The sequence below is a fragment of the Cheilinus undulatus genome, linkage group 22 (assembly GCF_018320785.1).
Source record: "Cheilinus undulatus linkage group 22, ASM1832078v1, whole genome shotgun sequence".
Lineage (NCBI taxonomy): Eukaryota > Metazoa > Chordata > Actinopteri > Labriformes > Labridae > Cheilinus > Cheilinus undulatus.
In genome coordinates this window covers 11,895,733-11,917,675 of record NC_054886.1, presented here as the reverse complement: position 1 = coordinate 11,917,675, position 21,943 = coordinate 11,895,733, and the positions used below count along the sequence as shown (strand labels likewise).

The 21,943-nt window shown below is 38.2% G+C and overlaps 1 protein-coding gene across 1 annotated transcript in view; it reads left to right on the top strand.

Moving 5' to 3' along the window:
* The window catches only part of ppp2r5b (protein phosphatase 2, regulatory subunit B', beta), a 69,639-nt gene that overhangs the window by 33,525 nt on the left and 14,171 nt on the right, over positions 1-21,943 (top strand). The window contains exons 2-7 of the mRNA XM_041780218.1: positions 2,750-2,946; positions 6,756-6,857; positions 9,740-9,832; positions 10,982-11,112; positions 12,265-12,324; positions 18,552-18,660. Coding sequence (XP_041636152.1) covers positions 2,750-2,946; positions 6,756-6,857; positions 9,740-9,832; positions 10,982-11,112; positions 12,265-12,324; positions 18,552-18,660 — 692 coding nt within the window. The remainder of the gene's footprint in view (positions 1-2,749; positions 2,947-6,755; positions 6,858-9,739; positions 9,833-10,981; positions 11,113-12,264; positions 12,325-18,551; positions 18,661-21,943) is intronic.

Here is a 21,943-nt window from a genome sequence, read left to right as displayed (position 1 = left end):
GCATTTTGGGAAGGCAATTTTCCTTCTTGGGTTTTCAAACTAAGTTATAGACAACCTGACAACCACAGAAATTTTCAGCTAAAATATCTCAGTCACCCCCTTGTGGCTGGTTGTGATATAGCGACTGATCTCACTCTTAGAGCCCAAAAATTGCATACATTCAAAAGAAAATAAAAATCTGCAAATAATAATAATAATAATAAAAAGTAATAATAATAAGACAATTTTAGAAAATTCTTTTTTTATTTAAAAGTTTGGCCCCTTAAGTGCCCATTTAGGAAAAAGCTGTCCCTTGTACAAATGCAGTTGATGACTCCTGCAGTAGAGTATGAGCAGGAGAAAGATAATGACAGTATGTTAGAAAATGTGACACTTAATTTCATATGAAATGCAAGAACAACTGTTAACATCAGTTCTCCCCAGAGGGGGAATCCCTTCTGACTCTGGTGAAATTTTATTTGATGCTTTCAGCAACTATCAGATAGACTATCTGAAATTATAACATATATCATTATCCCAAAATGAGTTGTAATAATGCTGGTAATCCTTAAACTTAACTCTTTAACCTTTTAAATAGTACTATCGTAAAGTTTCATGTGCTCATAATTTAATTTTCAAAGATAATTTCAAATTGTCAGATGTGTCCTCTATCCAGCCCGTTCTACCCGTGTTCACTTCTAAATAACCTGCTACAGAGATGATGAATTTTCTATTTTTAAAAAACTGAAACCACAAGATGCTGATACAAAAATGTGGTGTTTTTTTCCCATATTTTGAAATGATTGTAATAAGTCTGCTTAATGTTATACATTTAAGTGGCAAAATACCACAGCTGTATTACTGTTACCATGGGCCTGAGGGCAGTTTGTCCCAATGTTTGTTGCAGTACTCACACCCTCCACCAGGGACCAAGGGTGCTTCTTTCAGTTGTGGGCAAGGTGTCAGAAGGTGTTCTCTTCAGAGTTTTATAGGAGTGGTTTGAGTAAAATCCCAAGATATGGAATTTCCACTCCCTGGTTTGGAAGGTACTTTTATGTTCGGAGTTTCACCTTCCAGGTATGGTTTAAACTTCCAAGTTTTTAAAAGTTATCCTCAGGTTTGAAGTTCTTGCCTCCCAAGTTTTGAATTCCTACTACTTGGGCTTGAACTTCTAAGTCAGGGCTTGAAATTTAGGTGTCCAGTTTTTCAAAAGTGGGAAAACTTACTCCCTAGTTTTGGGGCTTATCCCTAGGATTAGTATTACTAATACCAGTTTGGAAAACTTCATTTTGGGTTAAGAATTTGTACTTTGGGTTTTGGAAAACTACTTCTGGATTTAGAATGTATACTTCCAGGTTAAGTGTTTCCCCTTAAATGTGCACAGTTTCTATAGCTGCATTTGAAAATCTTACATCTTGTTGGCAGAATTTCTTCTTTTAGGATTTCAAGAGTTACTCTTCAAGGCTCCTTGCTTTAGGAACATTTCTTTGGGGTCTGGAAAACATACTCCCTGTTTTGGTATGGGAACCCTGCTGTAGAAGTTTAAAGACCAGGTTTGGTTAGTCTTGTTCCTGATTTGGAGAACTTATTCCCGGGTTCAGCAAGGTTAGGGTTTCTACCTCCAGGTTTTCAAAACTGACTTCCAGGTCTGCAAAACTTACTTACAGGGCTAAAAATGTACATTTCCTGGTTTGAAATTTCTCTGTAGGTTTTGAAAGTTTCCTTCCTGGGTTGAAAAATCTGACTTCCAGGTTTTGACATAGACTTCTGGGTTCATAATGTGCTTTTAGGGATATTTGGTTTCTGCCTCCTGGTTTTCCGAACCCCAGAAGTAGAAATTCTTAAACCTAAATTCAAAATTTTGTGTAACCTTTCATGAATGCAAAAACAAAGATTTAAGAGTGTGATTATCTTTTTTATTGCGTTCTAAACTTCATTAAACCCTGAAAAGTGAACATTATCTAATACAATAAGCCATTTTTTTGTCATTTATCTAAACACAGACTGGTATAACCCTACTTGGATTAAAAACTTTCAGGCATTTTACTAACATTTTCTAAACTATATACATATTTTGCAGCTATAGTAAGCAGCATAGTCATCAATCATGGTTGTTTGAGTACCAAGCGTTCCCATTTGGCTGCTGTCAGTCCCTCTAAATCTTTTTATCATCTTTTTACTTTTTTTTTTCTTCGTTTTTATACTTTGCAGGCTTAGCTATTAAGTCTAACACACCCCAAGGTCTGCTGAATCAATTTAAAGAGCTCTGCATATGTTAAGTACTCTGTGGGTATCAGCTACTTTTGCTACATTTGTGAAAAGTGGTGTTTTTGGAAATACAGGGTTTTAATCTGACGGCCGGCAGCAGCTTGTTTCATTGTGACAAACAGGACTGGAGAACGATTCTGACAGGTAATAGGACTGAGATACAACACAGCCCTCTGGAGGAAGTTGTGTGCGGAGTTGCGTGTATGGATTCAAGCCTGTGTGTGTGTGTGTGTGTGTGTGTGGGTGTGTACAAATGTGTGTGTGGAGTAATAGCCTGCTCTTTTTCCCTCATTACCTTTGAGAGAAGATCTGGCCTGTAGAATCCATGGCTGTATACTGCAGCACTCCTACTTTGTCAAACGCTTCACCACCAAACACAAAGCATCTTTCAGGAAATCCATTTGGCTTGGCTCAGCAGCGTCACCTTTTTGTCCTTTAGCCTTGGTGTCTAACATTTCTCTTCTTCTTCTCTTTTCTTTCTGCCCACCTCTCAATCATGCAGATGCCCCGGTGGCAGAGTTACACGACCTGTTCTGTAAGAAGCTGCAGCAGTGCTGTGTGCTGTTTGATTTCCTGGACTGCGTGGCTGACCTGAAGGGGAAGGAGATCAAACGTGCGGCGCTCAACGAGCTGGTGGAGAGTGTGGCCACGAGCAGAGGAGTCCTCATAGAGCCGCTGTACCCAGAGGCTATAAAGATGGTAGGAGGGGGGTTAAGGGTCAAAGTGATAGATGAATGGTTGTTTGAGTATCCAATGGCCAAATATTTAAGCACAAGATTGAAAACTAGACAATGACAAACAATCCGCATAGAATACAATAAAAAAGAATAAAAAGTAACAACAGGAAATGTAAGTTACACGGGAAAACGAGAGCACTGAGCCGCTACGCCCTTGTGTGCCATAGGGGGTAAGCGAAGGAAGTATACATATTTCCACATGGGAATCAAACACCTGGAGCATTGCACACAACAGGAAAATAAGCAAAGAAACAAGGGACAAAGACAGATGGTGACAACTGAAAAGCTTGGGAGTCTTCAAACATGAGAAAAGGAGGAAGGAAGAGAGCAATGGATATATAAGTGGAGTTTGAGGAAAAGAGAGCGAGCAAAGGGTGCTAAATAGCACTAGGCTGCACAGATGGCGAGGAACAGAGGGGTGGAGAAGAAAGATAAAGTGATGGAAAATGAGTGGACGGCACGAGTGAGCACCAGAGGTCCAAAGAGATATATAAGAGAGAGCCAGAGGACAGGAATTAAAGTAAGTAGGGAATAAAGCTTATGTTATGGAGTCTCTATACATAGAGGATGTGAATGTGCTGATAAGACAGAGGATGAAAGAAAGAAAAGGACAAGAAGTGTGGCTTAGTGTGTAGGTTAGAGCTGAAGTTGCTATGTGATTCAGTGTGAAGAAAACAAGAACACAATTAAAACATAAAAACATGGACTGAGTTAAAATACTCAGACTGAAACCTATCATAGTCATGTGTCCCCACATTCAAAGGTTGTGAATATTGCACTAACATCAGTGTCGTCAGCTTCACAAATAATAGATATATCCTCCAAATAAAATATTTACATTGAACCAAGCCAAAAGTCTAGTTATGATGGTGCTAACTGACATGTAAACCTAAACCTGGAGAGAGTAAAGCGGCCTGATTTGATTAAAGAAGACTTAACACAATAGTTAATTTTAGGTCTTAAGTGTTAGACAAACATCCGAATTAAATACGTGAAAGGAAAGGGAAGAGCCCTTTTGAATCAGGCCCCTGACAAGTATACCGTATTGCTGAAAAAAAACAACCTAAAACTAACACTTGAACTAAACTAGAACAAGGAATTTTTGCAAAATAAAAACTTAACTAAACTAACAAACCAGCAGTAAAATCTAATAGAAACTAAACTGCAATTTAAAACAAAAGGTAAAAACTAAATAAAATGAAAACTAATTAAAAATCCAAAACTATTATAACCTTTTTGCTATTATCATGCTAAAAAGATTAAATCTGAAATTATGGAAGACAAGGGCCGGCCACACACTAGAGGATTTTGAAACCTGAAATGATTTTAAGAATGTGGGAGACCACCGACGTAAGGACAATTACAAACAATTTTTCATCTTTAATCCTCTGAGCGCACACACTAGACAAGTCAGCCAGATTGTCAGATCACTGGAGATCACACACCTGCAGACCTGCCAGAGACCTCACGTGATCATCTGACTTCAGAAAAAACCACGGATGTCTGTCAATTTATCCTCTTGCTGTCCCTCCACAACAGGCTGTCCTGGCATGAGTTACAGGTACAGCCAAAATCATAAAACTAGGGAAAGACTCAGGATGAAATCCTGGCTGGAGTGAAGCTACAGTTTGGTTATAGTTGTGAACATTGAAAGTTCGTATGACCCAGCTGGTCATGATTTGGTGCAGTAAAATAATCGTGTTGACACCACACACATGCAGATTATTTAGAAATTATCATTTGCGACAAGGTGCCACTCGGGATACGCCCCCACAATCGTCGGGGGAGGCAAATTTTGGCTAAAATCAGGCTTAAAATCCCGTAGTGTGTGGCCGGCCTCACTAAGAGAGATGACCAATGGTCACTCCGACTGAGCACCAGAGATCCTGTGTGTTGATAGGACAAAGTTCAAGAGGGACAACCATCACAGCAGCCCTCCACCGATCTGGGCTTATGGCAGAGTGGCTCCATGTGGAAGTAAAGAAGCTTTTCATGCATTTCACACTGAGGAGAAGCTTCAGTCTAGCCACTCTAGCCCAGAACTGTCAGGTTCGTGGTCTCCTTTCTAACAAAGGCCCTGTAACAGCTGATAATGTAACAACCACACATAATGTAACAAAAAAATGTAACAAAAACTCATAATATAATATTTGTTTGATAATGTAACAAAATGCTGCTGTTACATTTTGTGTCTGTTATAACATTATGAACAAGCAGATATTTTTCTCCTAATGATATAATAATTTATTACGTTATAGAGTGAGTCAATAATTCATGGATTAATATGGATATTGCCTCAAAATAGATTGTAGTCTGCACTCTTTCAATAGTTTTTACTTTAAGACTCAAAAATGTTCATACACAAATGTCTCCCTCCCCCTGGACTTGTGCATGTCTGTGTGTTTTTGCTCATGCATGTGTGAACTGATATGAGCAACAAAACAATTTGTGAAATACTATGATACTATAGTTATGGATCTCTCAGGTCAGGACCAGCCCTTAGTTAGTTGTGATGCTATAGGCTTAAAACCAGGACTGAGCCAGTTCTAGCAAGGCTCTAGATCAACAAAAAACTGCCATAGACACTAAGTCAGTAAGAGTAAAATCCCTGGATCTCGATCAATATTGCTTGCATGCCAATAATGGAGGATTAAAAAAAGGTGGTAGGGTGCCCATGAGTAGTAAAGATATAAAAGATGACGAGTAAAAGAATGAGGAATGAAAGATATAAGCAAAAAGGGAAGATAGCTGCATATGCAGATGCAGAAGTGTATTCTTTGGGATAAATATCCAGAAGACTGTATCTTAAAGCAGTTTCTCAACTGTTGACCTACATTTCTGATATTTTTCAACCACTCTAATGTGTAAAAATGTGCAGTGTGTACCTCAGATGTTTCAAAAGCTTTAACAGAGCGAGGAGACAGAACAAATCAAACATTTAAAAGTGCCTCGCAGACTTTTTGACACTTCTATGCCAGGCACTTTTTCTGTTGTAGAATGACTGTACACTAAGTGGGTGTTAAAACATTTTGAACCTTTTGAAAACCTCATTACTTCTACATTTCCATGCCAAATGAGCATTGTCCTCTTGCAGTGAGAAGTTTTACTCATGCAAGCAGTTGAGACTACAGATAGAAAAATGAGGGAGAAAATAATGCTGAATAAAGGCCCAGGAACTCACTACATTTGCTTTTTGCAACTGAGTTTATGCACTAAATGGCAAGTGGAAATGCATTCGTTGAATAAATCATGATTTAGCAAGCAGTCATGTTGCATGGCTTATTAGTTCCTCTCTAAGGCCAGTCTGCTAACGGCATTGAATATGGCTAACACTAGAAGAAACTATGGTTAGACCTTTTTTAATTCAACACATTTTAATTATTTCCATTTTTTAGAAGACTCTTGAAATCAGTACCTTGAACTGTGTTATAACCTCCCAGCTGAGCTTGGATTTATCCTGATTAGGTGTAGCTATAGGCATCATGTTAAAATATCAGCATGGTGAAATCTTGCTATGAATCATTAAATATCAAGTTCTTTTCAAAAATACTTCTATTCAAGTGTTTTTATCTCCATTTTGGGAACTTTTGAGGAAATTTCCACATTTAACAGAATGTACTGCATACCATTTCTTTTTCCTACTTGTGTCTCATCCCTTCCTGCTTTCTACCTTCATCCACATCCCTCATTAACCCTTACTGGTCATCATCTTTTCCTCCACCTGGTAGCCTTTCTTTCTTACCCTTCTCATTTTATATGTGTGTTTTTTAGATCTCTGTAAATATCTTCCGGACTCTCCCGCCCAGCGAGAACCCGGAGTTTGACCCAGAGGAAGATGAGCCGACACTTGAAGCCTCCTGGCCACATCTGCAGGTACATTACCTAAACTAAACGTACGTTAGTGGAATTATAGCTGTGTGGATTGTACATTTTCTGCAGAGGTGAACTTTAAGAGGAAAATTGTGTTGACTTTGGTGTCTCCTTAAGAAGCTTTTTGGGACTTCGAAGTTGCTATGTACTTACATTATTAAAGTGAAACATAGTTCAGTGTCTGTAATAGCCATGAGAAATGAGCTCTGCTGTATCTATTATATACATCATACTTTGGGATGGCAGACCAGATTATTATGCACACAACTCCCACCTGGTGTTGCTGTTAATGCAGCGTTCAGCATTATCTCCACATAGGCATACCATACCTGAGTCACAGGCCCTTTAGGTCAGTTAAATCTGCTGCTTAAAGCAAAAGTATATCTGTTTTATCACCCTGAATCATACCCAAGATGATTGAATCTCCTAATAAGACTTGAAATTTTTGCCTTAACCCTTTAGAATTATGGGTAAAATAAGTAAAAAAAAACACGAACAGCCAAATAATGGAATGCTGTGTGAACCATTTGGAGTGCAAGCACAGACAAGGTGTCTTTACAAAGGTAACACTAACAGCAGCTGCTTCTGCTACTGAGTAATACAACAAAAATTGAATTATTTTTTTTCCCCATTTTAATTTGTATTGTGAAACAGAGGCCCGAGAAAATGAGTATTTTACGCCTGTTTTTCTGAGGAAAAGTCCAGGCGTTTTCAAACTCCAAAAAGGATTACTGTTTGCAGGCGTTTTTCTATTGCCAATCATTTTCTAGAGAGTAAGACATTATCGCAGCAAATATACTGCACTATTGAGAACAAAAACTGCATATTTGAAATGATACAAAACCAGTCCATGGATCTTTATGGATATAATCCTGGTTTTGGACTAAAAACTTAAGTGGATTTAGATTGTAGATTGTACTCTTTCTGATGCAGCAGGACTGTTTTGATCAATTTTATGATGATGAGAGCATCTGGTGAGCTGTCACTTTATTTTTGTTTGTTTGTTTATTTAGATTTATTTACCAAGGAAAGCCTGGTTGAGATTAAGGATCGCATCTACTAGAGCAGGGGTCCTCAGTTAGTTTTTCCTGGGGGCTGACATTTTTCAAGGACAGAAAGCCGAAGGCCAGACATGATTCCCTGGATGTTCATATACACCCTCACACAGACTATGTTTTAATTAGCTACACTTTAGACAGAGGATTTATTTGTAAATGTTAAGTAATCTAAACAGGTCAGTCATGCTGTCCTTGTATCAGGAGGCTTTTTTTTTTTTTTGCATTTTTAATGTTTTTAATACCCACTGATGCTAAATTTACAAGACTGGAATATTTATTAGAAACATTCATTCAGCATGACTATTTATGGCTTTAAAATGATAACCTGTTGTCCACAGCATCTGATCAGACCCTCAGATTATTTCACCCGACATAGGATGAGTGCAGAGCAGAGAGAGAGATTGGCCATTCCTGAGTCACAGGTCAGATAGTCATCAGTCAAAACATCTACAACCTGGAGGATCTTCCTCCAATGCCTTCAATATTCTTGTAAAACAATTTAAAGAGACCCCAATGCATGCATTTTCCTACAGGAGATTCCAGGTTGCAGGAGCAGCGTACCTGAAACTCCTTTTACCCATCTCAAGATAGATGCTGGGCACAGAGAACAAAAGTAAAACCTATGACTGAGTCACAGAGCAAATACTGTAGCTTTCAGAACTTTCCATGAAAAAAATCACACTAGTATGATGGAAGCAGGTTTAATAAAGCTATATAAATAGGATATGTCACTTATTTAGTTGACATGTGGTCAAAGAAGGCCAACCAACTCTATACGGAGTACAATGATGATTTTAGATTTGTTTTAACCTCAGTGCCCCATGGTACACTGTATCTAAAGATTTAAGGCAGTGAGAAGATACATGCATACACAGAACATCACCATAATCAATCGGTGGCATAAAAGTTGCTCCTTATGAAGCTTAAAAATCAGAGAATCATCAATCAAGAACCTAAGTTATTTCTGTTTGATATTTTTGATGTTTGTAGCTTGAAAAATGCATTGTGGGTGCCAGGAACTGATGGTCAGAATCCTGAGACTAGAGCTTCCTGGTGATGCATAACGTGATATATTTATGAACAGTAATTTTGGAAATAGCTGAATAGTTAAAAAAATCTTTAAGATTTTTAAATGCATTTGGATGCTAGGATGTTACTGACCAAAATAGTGAAACCTGAATGTTCCAAGTACAAGTCATTAGATGGCTTTTCCCTGCTAATTTGGTTTATTTTGTTGTGTTTGTGACCGTCTGAAATCATCCTGCTTATAGCTGCATGAGAAAGTTCATAACTGTGAAAAATGCGCTTTGCTCAACTAAGGATAGCTAGATAAGACATGCAATTAATAACGACCACAACCTAAATCTTGTCATTATAGCTGGCATTGCAGAACCAGGAAGAAAAAGTATTTCTTCTCTTTCAAAGCCAAAAACCTCTCAGGTTAATATTATAATAAATCCTTTAAATCTGTCTGAAAATTGTTTGGAACGAGCACTCTAGTTTTTTAAGCTAGACTAAATTATTATTAGCTTTAGCTGTCACTCTGGCTGCAAAAGTTACACAAAGCAGGGCTAAATCAACCACATTTACAAATCGGATTGTTTTTAACCACAGTTTTGCTCAAAAAGAGTGAAGCAAACTCCTGTGCTTCCTTCAAACTGATTTTTGTACTTTGTGAAAACCTGGGAAACAAGGCCCTACCTTTAGTATCATTAGCCTGACTGTCTACTGGAGAGGTGTGATGTGGTCATCGTACTCCAAAATTATCAACACTGCCACTGCCCTATCTGACAGTACCTGACTATTTTCTGGTTGTGTCTCTTCTAGCTGGTGTACGAGTTCTTTCTGCGTTTCCTGGAGAGCCCAGACTTCCAGCCCTCCATGGCCAAACGCTACGTCGACCAGAAGTTTGTCCTGCAGGTAATTTTCCTCCTGAAAGTGTCAGCTTTCCAAATCCTAAGCATTTAGCTCCTTCGAAAATCCTGACAACAGCAAAAGTGTGAATAAAGTAAGGAAGAAACTAATGAGGATCATGCTGAAGCACTCCTAAACTTCATCTCCTGGGTGGGAGCACAATGAAAACAACTTAAGGCTAAATCCGAAAACGCCACTTGCATCTAGTTAGACTTTTTGCACATTCACTTGTAGGGGTGATTCTTGTTAGAATGGAGGTTAAAGTGCTAGGGATGCATGGCCCTTTAAATTCAGATTCATGAAAACCAAGATTTTCTCCAAGAATGCTTTGTGACTCATCTGCAAGATGGCTAAATAAGATTTGAAATTTACACCAGCAAACTAAAATAACTTAAAGTAAAGATTTTGAGAAAGTATTTTAAAAACATCAGTCTTAGTAGAAATGCATTGTTGTCATGCCTACTTATGTAAATCCCCACAGGTCTGCAACTAAAGCTGTCGCTGTGATGACATATTTCTTCATTTTGAACAGGAAGTGGTTTTTAAGAAGGGCTTAAAATGCGTGTACTGCCATTGATATTGGTAGAAATGGTCCCACTTAAGAAATTACTGGGATTATTTGAGGTATTTGAGTCAGCATGGCAAAAGGTAAGATGTACCTATGATTGCAAAATTTGGCAAGTTAACATAACATGGCAGGACCAGCAAAATACTCTTGGGCCCATTTTATAAAACCAACAGGAAGTCCACCAATTTCAATTTTTGTTGAAAATGGTCAAATTTGGCATTTTTCAGGGGTCTCCTTTAGATGAATTCCTACAACTAAGTGCTTTTTTATGTAAATGCTTTTGATGTGTTAGAAACTTGACAGTGGTCCCAGTTCTTTGGAGAGATTTTTACCACAGGGGTACTCAAAATTTAGGGGTAGGAGTAAAGTTAAGAAATGGGACTGAGCCTAGATGTTGTAGTGAAATAAAAGAGGTGAAATTAATCTTGCTGAGCCAGGACAAAAAAAAAGTAGAAAATATCTACAATCTTAACATTTGGTTGTTATCTGATTTCAGTCAAGAGTCTCAGTGTTTGGAAATATTTATGAGAGCTTCTCACAAGCCTGTATTCTGCATTTGTGTCTGTAATTATCATGTGCTTGTGTAGCTCCTGGAGCTGTTCGACAGTGAGGACCCCAGGGAGAGGGAGTACCTAAAGACCATCCTGCACCGTGTCTATGGAAAACTACTGGGCCTCCGAGCTTACATCCGCAAACAGATTAACAACATCTTCCTCAGGTACAGGCTGCCTTTCTATCAGTCCATTGCTTGGGATTTAAAGGTGCTATTTTTAGCGTTTAAAAGTCAATAAGTGAAGCATTAGCAAACAAAGAGCATCTGAAAGGAGAAGAGCTGAGTTTATTGTCTCTCTAATGCAATGCTTTCTTAGTGTGGTGCATCTTTTAAACAAATACATCATGACAGTGCAGCACAAAAGAGGAAGTAGAAAGCCTTTAGCCTTGATTTTACATACATTTCATGAAAAGTCAGGAAAAATTAACTACCTGCAACATTCGTATTTCTTTAGCTGTGCCAAAATATGTGTTGATATCATTTATTTTTAACTGCTGTTGGTGTTGGCTTTGTTTCCATGTATTTATTCATTCTGTTGTAGTGTTTTTACCAACTCTGAAGTACACCTGGGAGGCTGACATTAGCAGCTGCTTGTAATTACAGCCTGTAAAAATATAAATACGGCACTGGCAACAAAGCAGACGAGGATGAGAGATGAGAAGCTGCGCTGAGAAGTAGTGATATCTCTGAATGGCACATTTCAGGAAGCACAAAATGTTTCATGTAATTTTTTCTGGCTCTAAAAATGTGAGAAAAGAGACGAGGCATGCTCCAACATGACTGTGCTCATTTGTAGTCATGACACTGACTGAATCAGCCATGCTGCGTCCTGTGAGCTAATTCATTGTGCAGTGACACAAATCCCCTCAAATGATTTGTCAAACAGCTCCGAACAACAAGACTGCTGTGATTTACGCCATTGTGTTTCATCTTCTTTTAGATGTATTTTTGATGTTGATTTGTTGCAGTATTGCCAGTATCATCAAATTTCTGCGTCAACCAACACAGATTTCTTATTTTTGTGTGAGCTAAACAGGATTAGCATAAATCATAACTGAGGTAACAGTATAGGATTTCATAGATGATGCATTATTATATTGATGAATCATCAACTCCTGCTGGGAGTTTTAATGCATTCATGATTTTACAGGAGAAAAACAGAATGTTTCTGTTTGTTCTAGAATTGCATTTCTATTTTACTTGCTTATGTTATATAAAAACACGCTTTACGTAGTGTACTGATTAATCATCATTATTTTTTAATCATTTTAATAATTGATTTTAAGTCTCTCTCCCTCTGCTCTACCTGACATTCAGGTTCATATATGAAACTGAGCACTTCAATGGAGTTGCAGAGCTTCTGGAAATCCTCGGCAGGTATGTAATCACTCATGCACTCTTTAGAGCAGCTCTGCTCACTGCAGCAGACTTCTTAAGAAATATATCACTAAAGAAATAGTGAGAAAGCAGAAGCATGTCTGCAGCTGCTCAACTCAAACAACAGTATGCATTTGTATTATATTTCCCTCTTTCTTATCAGGTAAAAAAAACTCTGAGTAGCTAGCAAGCAAGACAGTGTGCAAATTAAATATATTGCAGGGAGGAAAATATGTTAAGAAAAGATGGAAATAAACAAGAGGAGGAATAAAGTCATAAATAAAAGATGATTAAGAGGTTTGGAAGTCCCTTGTTTTGTAGATGTAGTCAGTTACAAATATAGGGGAGATGGAAATAAAGGGACTGTAAGGAAGAGAGGCAATATGAAAAACAACCACGTCTCAGCTTCTGCCTGTGCGCTTAAACAAATCAATAGGAGCAAAAAAAGTAGGATGAATGCATGGAAGATAGCTGAAATTGCTGAGTTTGTTTTCCCCAGCTACCCTATAGTTTAATATATACCATCGCTCACTTGTTTGAGGGATTTAAAATAAATATCAACCTCTTACTCAGTCAAAACATGGCTAGCATTACAGCGAGGAAAAACTGCACTGAAAAAACAGCCTTGCTCTGTTTAAAGTGAGACATTTTTGTTCGTGTAATATTTAATGAACACATGAACATGTCGGCTAGACTGTTGTGAGATAACTTGATAGCTTAGCATTGAGCCTGTGTAAACACCTGTAGCTCGCTGTTGGGTAGAACAACGGTTCTCAAACAGTGACCCACAAAATAAAGGTGCCAGAAACGGGGGACCCTGTCAGTACCTGTCATGTGCAGGCTTACTTTTTATGTTTTTTTTAAACATTACTTTGATTTACACATAAATCTCACCCAGTGATCATGTTTTTTTTTTTTACATTTGACCAATTGTTTACTTTTTTTTTTTTTAAATGGCTAAAATGTACTATTTGAATTATTACATTTTTTTTTTGCAAGGTGTCTGGCAACCCCCTCAGTACCCCCTTGCAACCCCCAAGGGGTTCCTGACCCCCACATTGAGAACCACTATGCTTAAGTTGTCTCAAAGAAAAAAAATCCATGTAGTTTTGCCGTTCTAGTGCCAAGCCAAAATAGGACTAAAGGCAGCAAGTGGCCTTATGAAGCTAAATAGAGCAAAAGACTTGCTGTCTACTTTTCATTCTTTCATTCAAACCAAACCATGACGGCTTCCGTATTGAAATCGCCGTATCATCTTAACTTCAACCTAACGGCAGACAAGAGCCCGCCCACTGTGCTGGACTTCCTGTCAGGTTAGCTATCACTAAAGCTAGCCTTCTCGTGGTAGTGTCAAGCTATCTATCAATCAAATGAGACGCGCCGATCAGTGCACAGTGAGGTTTTTCCTAAACAAAACGATTGTGGTACAAAAAAGTTCAACCCCCCCTCCTACAGTGTGAGGATATGACAACACTAGCTAATGAGACTGGGTTGTTTTTTCTAACCAGACTGTAAGCCTGTTTATTTCTAGTGTACAAAACATCTCTTTAACATGTGTTGTGTATGTAACTTCCGGTGTTTCAGCAGCCTGCCTCTGTCGGACACTCGCTGTATTGCAAAGTTTTGCACTTCTGCAATAGCTTCATTTTTCAGGACCGGAGATTGATGCTTGAAAAATACACAAACAAATAGCAACCTCAGCGATAATAAAGCCTGCTGAGTTTGAAAATACTGTCATTCCTTTTGTGTCCACTTGAGGGTGCTATAGAAGTACAGAAATGTACAATAATTGGGAAGGGTAGGACGTTTTTTTTTTAATCTTTGGATGGGATTGGACCTCTGTCTACCGCATGTATGATGGGAAAATTATAGCAGCAAGACAAAATGAGGTAGTTTGCACGCCCAGCTCCATTAGTAACCCGAGCTTGACAGACAGGCACTGCTGATGATTATTATCAGTGTATTGGAGTTTGTTGATGAACCTAACTCATGTCGAGAGCTGCTGGGAGAAGGGCAAAAACATAACCTCTGCTGAGAGAATTTTGATAAAGAAATGTGGCCCAGCTCTGATAATACTGCAGCTATACTACAGCCACATTAAAGACTTTCACTACACTGGTGGCAGCCATTGCTATCTGCTCTCAGTACAACTAAACTTTGCCGGTAACTACCGCCCCATTCTTCTCAAATGATGCTGATTGGTCCATTCCCTCTTCAGGCGGGGCACAGTCGTTTTAGACCTGAGCTTTGCCTGATGGATCTGCCTGATGATGGGTGAAAAATCTGGCCTATCCATGTTTCAGGTTAATTTTGGTTTGTTAGTTAACAAGTAATACAAACTTTTACCCATTTAATTACACCACAGTTACTCACAAAGATGTAGACAGAGTCTAGCTCTAGTACATTGCAGAATGGTGTACGTAAAAAAAACCTTTAAAACTTTATAAATAACAACCACAATCTCACCTGTTCAGAAAGTAAATTTAAAAACTGGACACTGACGTCCAGGGTTAAGACTCTTTGTAAATGAAGAGAAATAAAATGTAGGTGGGAAAAGAAGAATCCAAGGTGAGAAAGGAGGGAGAAATGGAGGAATGAGAGAGATAAACACATAGATGGAGAAACGTTGAGTGAGTGAACAGTGAGTCAGAAGTGGAGGAAGGAGGAGGGAGAGCAGAAGAGGAGAGAGAGGTTTGTATTCATGTTGGTGGTAACAGAGGTATTTTTAGCTCCTCCCACACAAGGAGACAGGAAGAGAGAGATGAGCGAGGGAGTATGCATTGTATGGAGAGAGAAAGAGAGCAAAAAGATTCAGAATTAGGGGTGAGAGGGAGATCAGAGAAACAGCAGGAGGGAGATTCTTCTGAGGGAATGTTTGAGTAAGCAGCGGATCAGAAATGAAGGCAAACAGACGGACAGGTAGACTGACTGACGTAGACGGATAAGTAGTTCATGAGAACTGACAAACGGGTCAGAGTGCTGCTAAATAAATGTTTCAAAGTTTAGTTCCCACGCTACAGCTGCTCATACTCTCCCTTCTGTGTCAGTGTAGTAGTGAGCAGAGCAGACCACACATTTGTCCAGTCACTTGGAAATGGACAGAGGACAAGAATAGATCCTGCCTAGCAGACAAATGTGTATGCTTCATGTGAATTGTAGATTTGATAAATAATTCAGGCCAAAACTTCCCTCTCAATCTGGTGTTTTTCACTTGGACTGCTATAGAGAAAATAAATTTCAAAGAAAGATCAGTTGTGAGCAAAAAGAATACATCAGCCCTGCTATCTCAAGAAGGCAGCGAGTGGATCAAGAAGATTCTAGCAGAGGTTTTGAGATTTGCAGGATTTAATGTGGATCAGCAAGATTAAGATTTACTTTATAGAAAAAATATCTGCTCATCATTTATCTCCTAAGTGGAGAAAAATGACAATGACCTTGACAAAATAAGAGCATTTCTTATTTAACATACCGAGTGTCAAGCAGCATCTTTATTCATTCAAAATCTTTGGAAATCTGTAATGATTTCAGAGTAATTGATTTATTGGTAAGGTTTCTGAACTGCAGTGTTGCTGAACATCTCAGAGCATAGATATAGTAAACATGCTAAATGCTTATCTGGTGACTGTAATTATTTTAGTATCATATATTCAAACATTTATCCAGACTTAATCACGTTTAAAGTTCAGTTTTTGAACAAACCAGGCTATCTTAATTATATGGATGCACTAATACTGATACCAGTGTTGGGTGCAGATGCCAAGCCTAAAGACTCACACTTACACTCATAAAACATTGCCAATACAAGAACTCGATATCATTTTACAATATGATGTCATTTTTTAATAGTTTGGCAATATTTGAGCCAGTTTGTTGGTTCTTTAACATACAAGTGCATCTAAAAATATTAGAATTTCAAAGAAGAGGTTTCCCCGGGATTTAATTCAAGACTTGGCACTTTCTATACAGTATTGTGCAGAAGTTTTAGGCATGTTTGGGCTGAAATTTGAGGCTGAAGTAAGCCGTGCAATGGCGAGTACACCCACCTGAGGGACCCATCGGGCAGGAAGGAGGCTTGACACAACCCAGGTCATGCTCTGGATGTCTTTGACATTACTAAGGGCGTGGGAAAATAATCTGATCAAAACAAAACAAAACAAAACAAAAAAACACAGCTTTAGGGTGGAGTTATGAGTAGATGTGGTGCCTAAACATAGCCCAGGGTACTGTTAGGCCAGGTAGGAGGGTTGTCACAACCCCCAGGTTGTCATGTGTATGTTCTTAGCACCTGAAAACTGTTAATGGTTGCTGGGCGTATTACCAGGGGTGCAAAGGCCCAGAGAAAAGAAATACTGTTAAGCTCGACCTTGGCTGCTGAGCAGCACACGTACATGTCAAATGTGTCGACACTGACTCTGGCTGCCCTCCCTCCTCTCTTCAGCCCGGGGTTGTGGAACATCAGGACCTGTGAAGAACCGTTAGCGCTCTACATGCCTAAAACTTCTACACAGTACTGTATATTCTAGCTGAATCTTGTGAAAGTGAAATATTTCAGCATCTTTTTGCTTTAATCTTGATGATTGCATCTTACAGCTCGCAGAAAGCTCAAAATATTAGAATATCACAAAACATCTGTCAAAAAAGGATTTATGATGCAAAAATGTTGACCATCTGGAAAATTATTCTCATTTATGCTTTAAGCACTCAGTTGGAATGCAAGTTAGTGCATCTGTGATTTGGAGCCAATCAGTCCATGGCACTGCTGCGGGTTTATGAAGCCCAGGTTGCTCTGATAGCAGCCTTCAGCTTGTCTGTATTGTTGAGTCTCTCATATTCCTCTTGACAACAGCCCAGAGATTCTCTATGGGGTTCAGCTCAGACCAGTTGGCTGGCCAATCAAACGTAGTAGTCCCATGGTCAGCAAACTAGTTTCCTGGTAGTTGTGGCTTCACTGTTGGCAGGTGCCGAGTCCCGTAGGAAAGGAAATCAGAAGCTCCATAAAGACGCTTTGCAGATAGAAACATGAAGTGCTCTAAATCTCCTGGTAGACAGTTGACATCGTTGACTCTGGACTTGATAAAGCATAGTGGACCAACACCAGCAGATAACATGACACCCCAAACCATCACTGACTGTGGAAACTTCACACTAGACTTCAAACACATTGGATTCTAAACATCTCAGGTCTTCCTCCAGACTCTGGGATCTTGATTTTACAAACGAAATCAAACTTTACTTTCCTCTGAAAACAAGACTTTTGACCACTGAGCAACAGTCCAGTTCTTGTCTCCTTAGCCGAGGTGTGACTCTTATAATGCTGTCTGAGGGTTAGGACTGGCTGGGAACATGACACTACAAGCCTATTTCCTGGTTACATCTATGTGTGTTAGCTCTTGATACACTGACTCCAGCCTCAGCCAGCTCTGTGAAAAGTTGCCGTAGGTTCTTGAATCTGCTTTGTTTGGAAGTCGTCTGAACGTTGAGCTCATTCCTGTTGTTTGTGCACCTTCCAGTCAACTTTCCATGCGTTGATACAGCCTCTGAGAACAACCTGCCCTCTCAGCAGTGACCTTCTGTGGCTTACCCTCATTGTGAAGGGTGCCAATTATTATCAAGTCAGCAGTCTTCCCCATGATTGTGGTTGTGTGAACTGAACCAGAGTGAGAGAATGAAGGCTCAGGAACCTTTGCAAATCAGACTATCCACAATAGTCTAAAATCTTCATGAGCAGTGAGCTGTTGACTATGTACTGTGCATTGTCAAGAAGAGTGTTGGGGAACATCTAAGAGTTATAAAACAACCTTTCAAAATAATTTACAGAACTATAATGTAAAAATTAAGTATTCTTGTTTATCCTCAGTATCAGTGAGTAAATTGTGCATTAAATTTACATGGTCTCAAAAATGTAGCACTATTAAATTTTGTAATTTTCCCTTTTTAGGTTGTTTTCATGAATACTTACTGGGTAAAAAAAACAAAACAAAAAAAAGATGTTTAGCTGGAAGCAGGTAATCTAATTATTGCTTATAATTTTCCAGCATTTGGCAACTTAAATCAACAGAGTGGCAGGGTAAAACTTTTCTAAAGACTTTTTCTAGAAGAAGTAAAAACAGAATGAGTTTTTCTTTGTACAGCAGAGCTAGACTGATAGGTAAATAGTTCTCTGCCCAGATTTGGAGAGTGAAGTACCAAAGTGGAACTCTAAAAATCTTCTTTTTTTTTCCCTCCAGCATCATTAATGGTTTCGCCCTGCCCCTGAAGGCTGAACACAAGCAGTTCCTGGTTCGAGTTCTTATCCCGTTACACACGGCAAAGTCTCTTTCCATCTTCCACGCGCAGGTGAGTGACATTATTCCACACACTGGAACGCTGAAATGTTGATGAAAAAGAACGTGGCCGAGACAAGAGACACTAACACAGAGATGTAACGTGGTTACCAGGTGCAGTTCAAAAGAAAGAACATGTGGCCTCATTCACCAATCATTTCACCAATGTGTTCTTAATAACAGTTTTTAAGAAGATCCGCTCGTTCTCTACAGTTTTCTTGTCAGGGGTTTGTCTGTAGATAAGAGAAAAATATAAAAACCCTACCACTGCGAGTGCTGATAGCCCGTACCAGGGGAAAATGTGATTAATTTTAAATGATTTAGCATGTTTCTATTATTACATAAAGTAAATAAATGCATTAAATGTTGTCAACTTTATGTTAATTATAGGAGTATAACATGCAGGATGTAAAATTATGAAATAATCTAAACACTTTGGCAATACTTATTCAAATCAATGATGACCCACCTCCACAGAGACATTTAAATACTTTAGTAAATCTAAACATGTTCCACTGTTTCTCAGTGCCAACTTTAGAATGAATGCACCATCATGCATGTTTCTGAAACTTCATATAAGTTTAAATCATCATGTCTCTTCTGATTCTAGTGATTTTTCTCCCTCAGATTTAAGGATATGACTTAATCTGTCACACATCTTGTTCTAAAAGTTTCAGCTTCTTTTATTCAGTTTTTTCATCTTTTTGTCATTCTTTTATTCAGTTTTTTTGCATCATTTTTTTGTCTTTGTTTTGTCATTTTATCAACATTTTTCCTTCATTTTTTTCATCTTTTTGCCATTTTTTATTCATTTTTTTGTCTTTGTTTTTGCATTAGTTTTGTAATTTTTTTCTTCATTTTTTCACTTTTTTCTTATTTTTTCATGCTTTCTTTCATAATTTCTTTTGTGATTTTTAAAATCATTTTTTAAATCAATTTTGTTCATATTTTTCTCCCACAATTTTTTGTTGTTTTTCAGAATTTTTTTCCACCTTTTTTCATCTTTTTTTTCAGCTATTTTTTCACTATTTTTTGGGGGCATTTTTAAAGGTTTTTGTCTTTATTTTCATCGCTGTTTTCATCACTTTTTAGTCATTTTTTACACCATTGTCTTCAGAAATTTTTTCAGTTTTTTTTCTGTTCCCTCTGCTGTCATATTTTTGAAACTCCTTTCTTGTTGAGGTTTTTTTTTTTTTTTTGCCATTTTTTCCATCATGTTTGTCACACTATTGTGTAAACTTTAATTGTGAGGTTTTACCATAAGGTGGCATAGCTCACTGATTTTCCCATCAGAGGCACATCTTCATTCAAGCTCCTATTGTGACACACTGGACCACAAACTAGCAGAAAAAATATGTTTGAAAGAATAATGTTTTCACTGATTGTCGTCGCTGTTTGAATGAGTGATGTGATGTCTCATCTGTCTTTTTCTGTTGTATATTTTTAATCCACAACTGGGGCTATGAAATATCAGAGTATATGGATTGGCCTGTTTTAGTTTAATTTTAAGCAGTTCTTCACTTACTACAGAACTTTTTAATGACAGTTATTGGTGCCCAGTTGTTTTTAGATTTTAATTACTTCCTGATGTCTCTCTACTTTACTTAAGTTCCTGTGTGTCTCTTGCTCACGCATACACTCCTGCAGTCTCATGTTCTTACTGCAGGGTTTTTCTTTGCTAATTCGACAATATAAGAACACAGATGAGAGCAGTTCAGGGGGTTAAAAAGAGATTAATGAATTTGCCTCTTAGGATCCTCCTAAATACAAAGAAGATGGCAGATATTGGTGAATGAGGCCCAGAGTCTTTCAGTTGCAAATCACACTTTACTACACATTACTGAACATAAACCCAAAAACAAGGAATCAAGTAGAGTCAGCCAGCTCCAGAAAATAGCTGGGAAGAAATAACTCAGAAAGGCAAACTAGGAAAACTGGTTGGGAGAATAGGTACAGGTTTGTATTCAGCGTACAAACATGAGGACAGAAGGTGATACATCAATCTTCAATTAGTCTTTATTTGTGCAGCTCCAGTTCATAACAAATGTTATCTCATGATACTTCACAAAAAGAGCAGGTCTAGACAGTGTTCCTTATATTATTTATGAAGATCCAACATTAATCCATCATGAGCCCAGCCCTAAGAAACATTTGGTAGACTTACGGTAGAAGGGAAAACCTCCTTTTAACAGGTGAAGACCTCAAACAGACTAATGTTGAACAGCCATCCGCCAAAACTGTGTTGAGAGTGTAGAAAAAGATGAATGGATGGAGACAAAGAGACAAAGCAGCAACAATAAAAAAGGCTACAAAGCCAGTTGTAATGGTAGGAAAATATGTATAGCATTTCAGGGACATCCATATTAGCAGGTAAAACAATCAGGAAAGTTGTCGTCCTTAAAGATAAAAATATATCTATTAATGAATGAACTGAGCAGAGCCATCAGACTTTAAGAAATAAATTTCAAATACCTTATTTGCTTTAAATATGCTGCCAACTGGCACTGCTTTTCATTTATAAACCACCAAAATTTGATGTTAAGGCTTGATTTTGTGCCTACATAGACATATATTTCATCGATTATAGGGGTAAACATTGATCATGGATGCTATTATGTAAGCCAAAATTCCCGGCATTATGACGCAATTTTTAACCTTAACAAATCCAATTACAAAAAAAAAATTACCTTTGGAAGTATGTCTTGATTTTTGGGCGGGTTTGTGTGTTTTCTAGGCATTTACAAACTCCTGTGAAACTACTGTACATTTATATTTAAGTGCACCTATGAAACACCAAATAATTTATGGTTCTGCAGTTCTTCCAGTGAGTTAGATGTGCTTTACTGTCAGCTTTGGAGACCATACTCCCTTAACTTAAATAAAATCAAACTGAGGACAGTTCACCTTCTGCATGCTGCCTCTGCATGTTCTAGTCTGTGCTAAACTCAAGGAGCAATCATACTGACAGTATCACCAAAATATTTTCTCATAATGTCTGTGGTCTTGTGGATAGCAATGTCTAAATTAGCTTGACTATGTCAAATTAAGGATATATTTAAAGTTATTAATGTACTCTAAAAAAAAAATCTTTCAAATGAAAGTAGTAGTAAGGGATTGCAGTGTATAAAATGCACCACTAGGGGGCGCAGTTGAGTCACTGGTAATATGGCTGAAAGATGGACTCACCTTTAAATAACAGACTAGTGTGTGGTTTCTCTGATCTGGTTATATGTCTGTCTGAGTTTTTGCAGGATTTGTTGACACATATGGCAGCCACTCTTTCGTGCATGCATTTT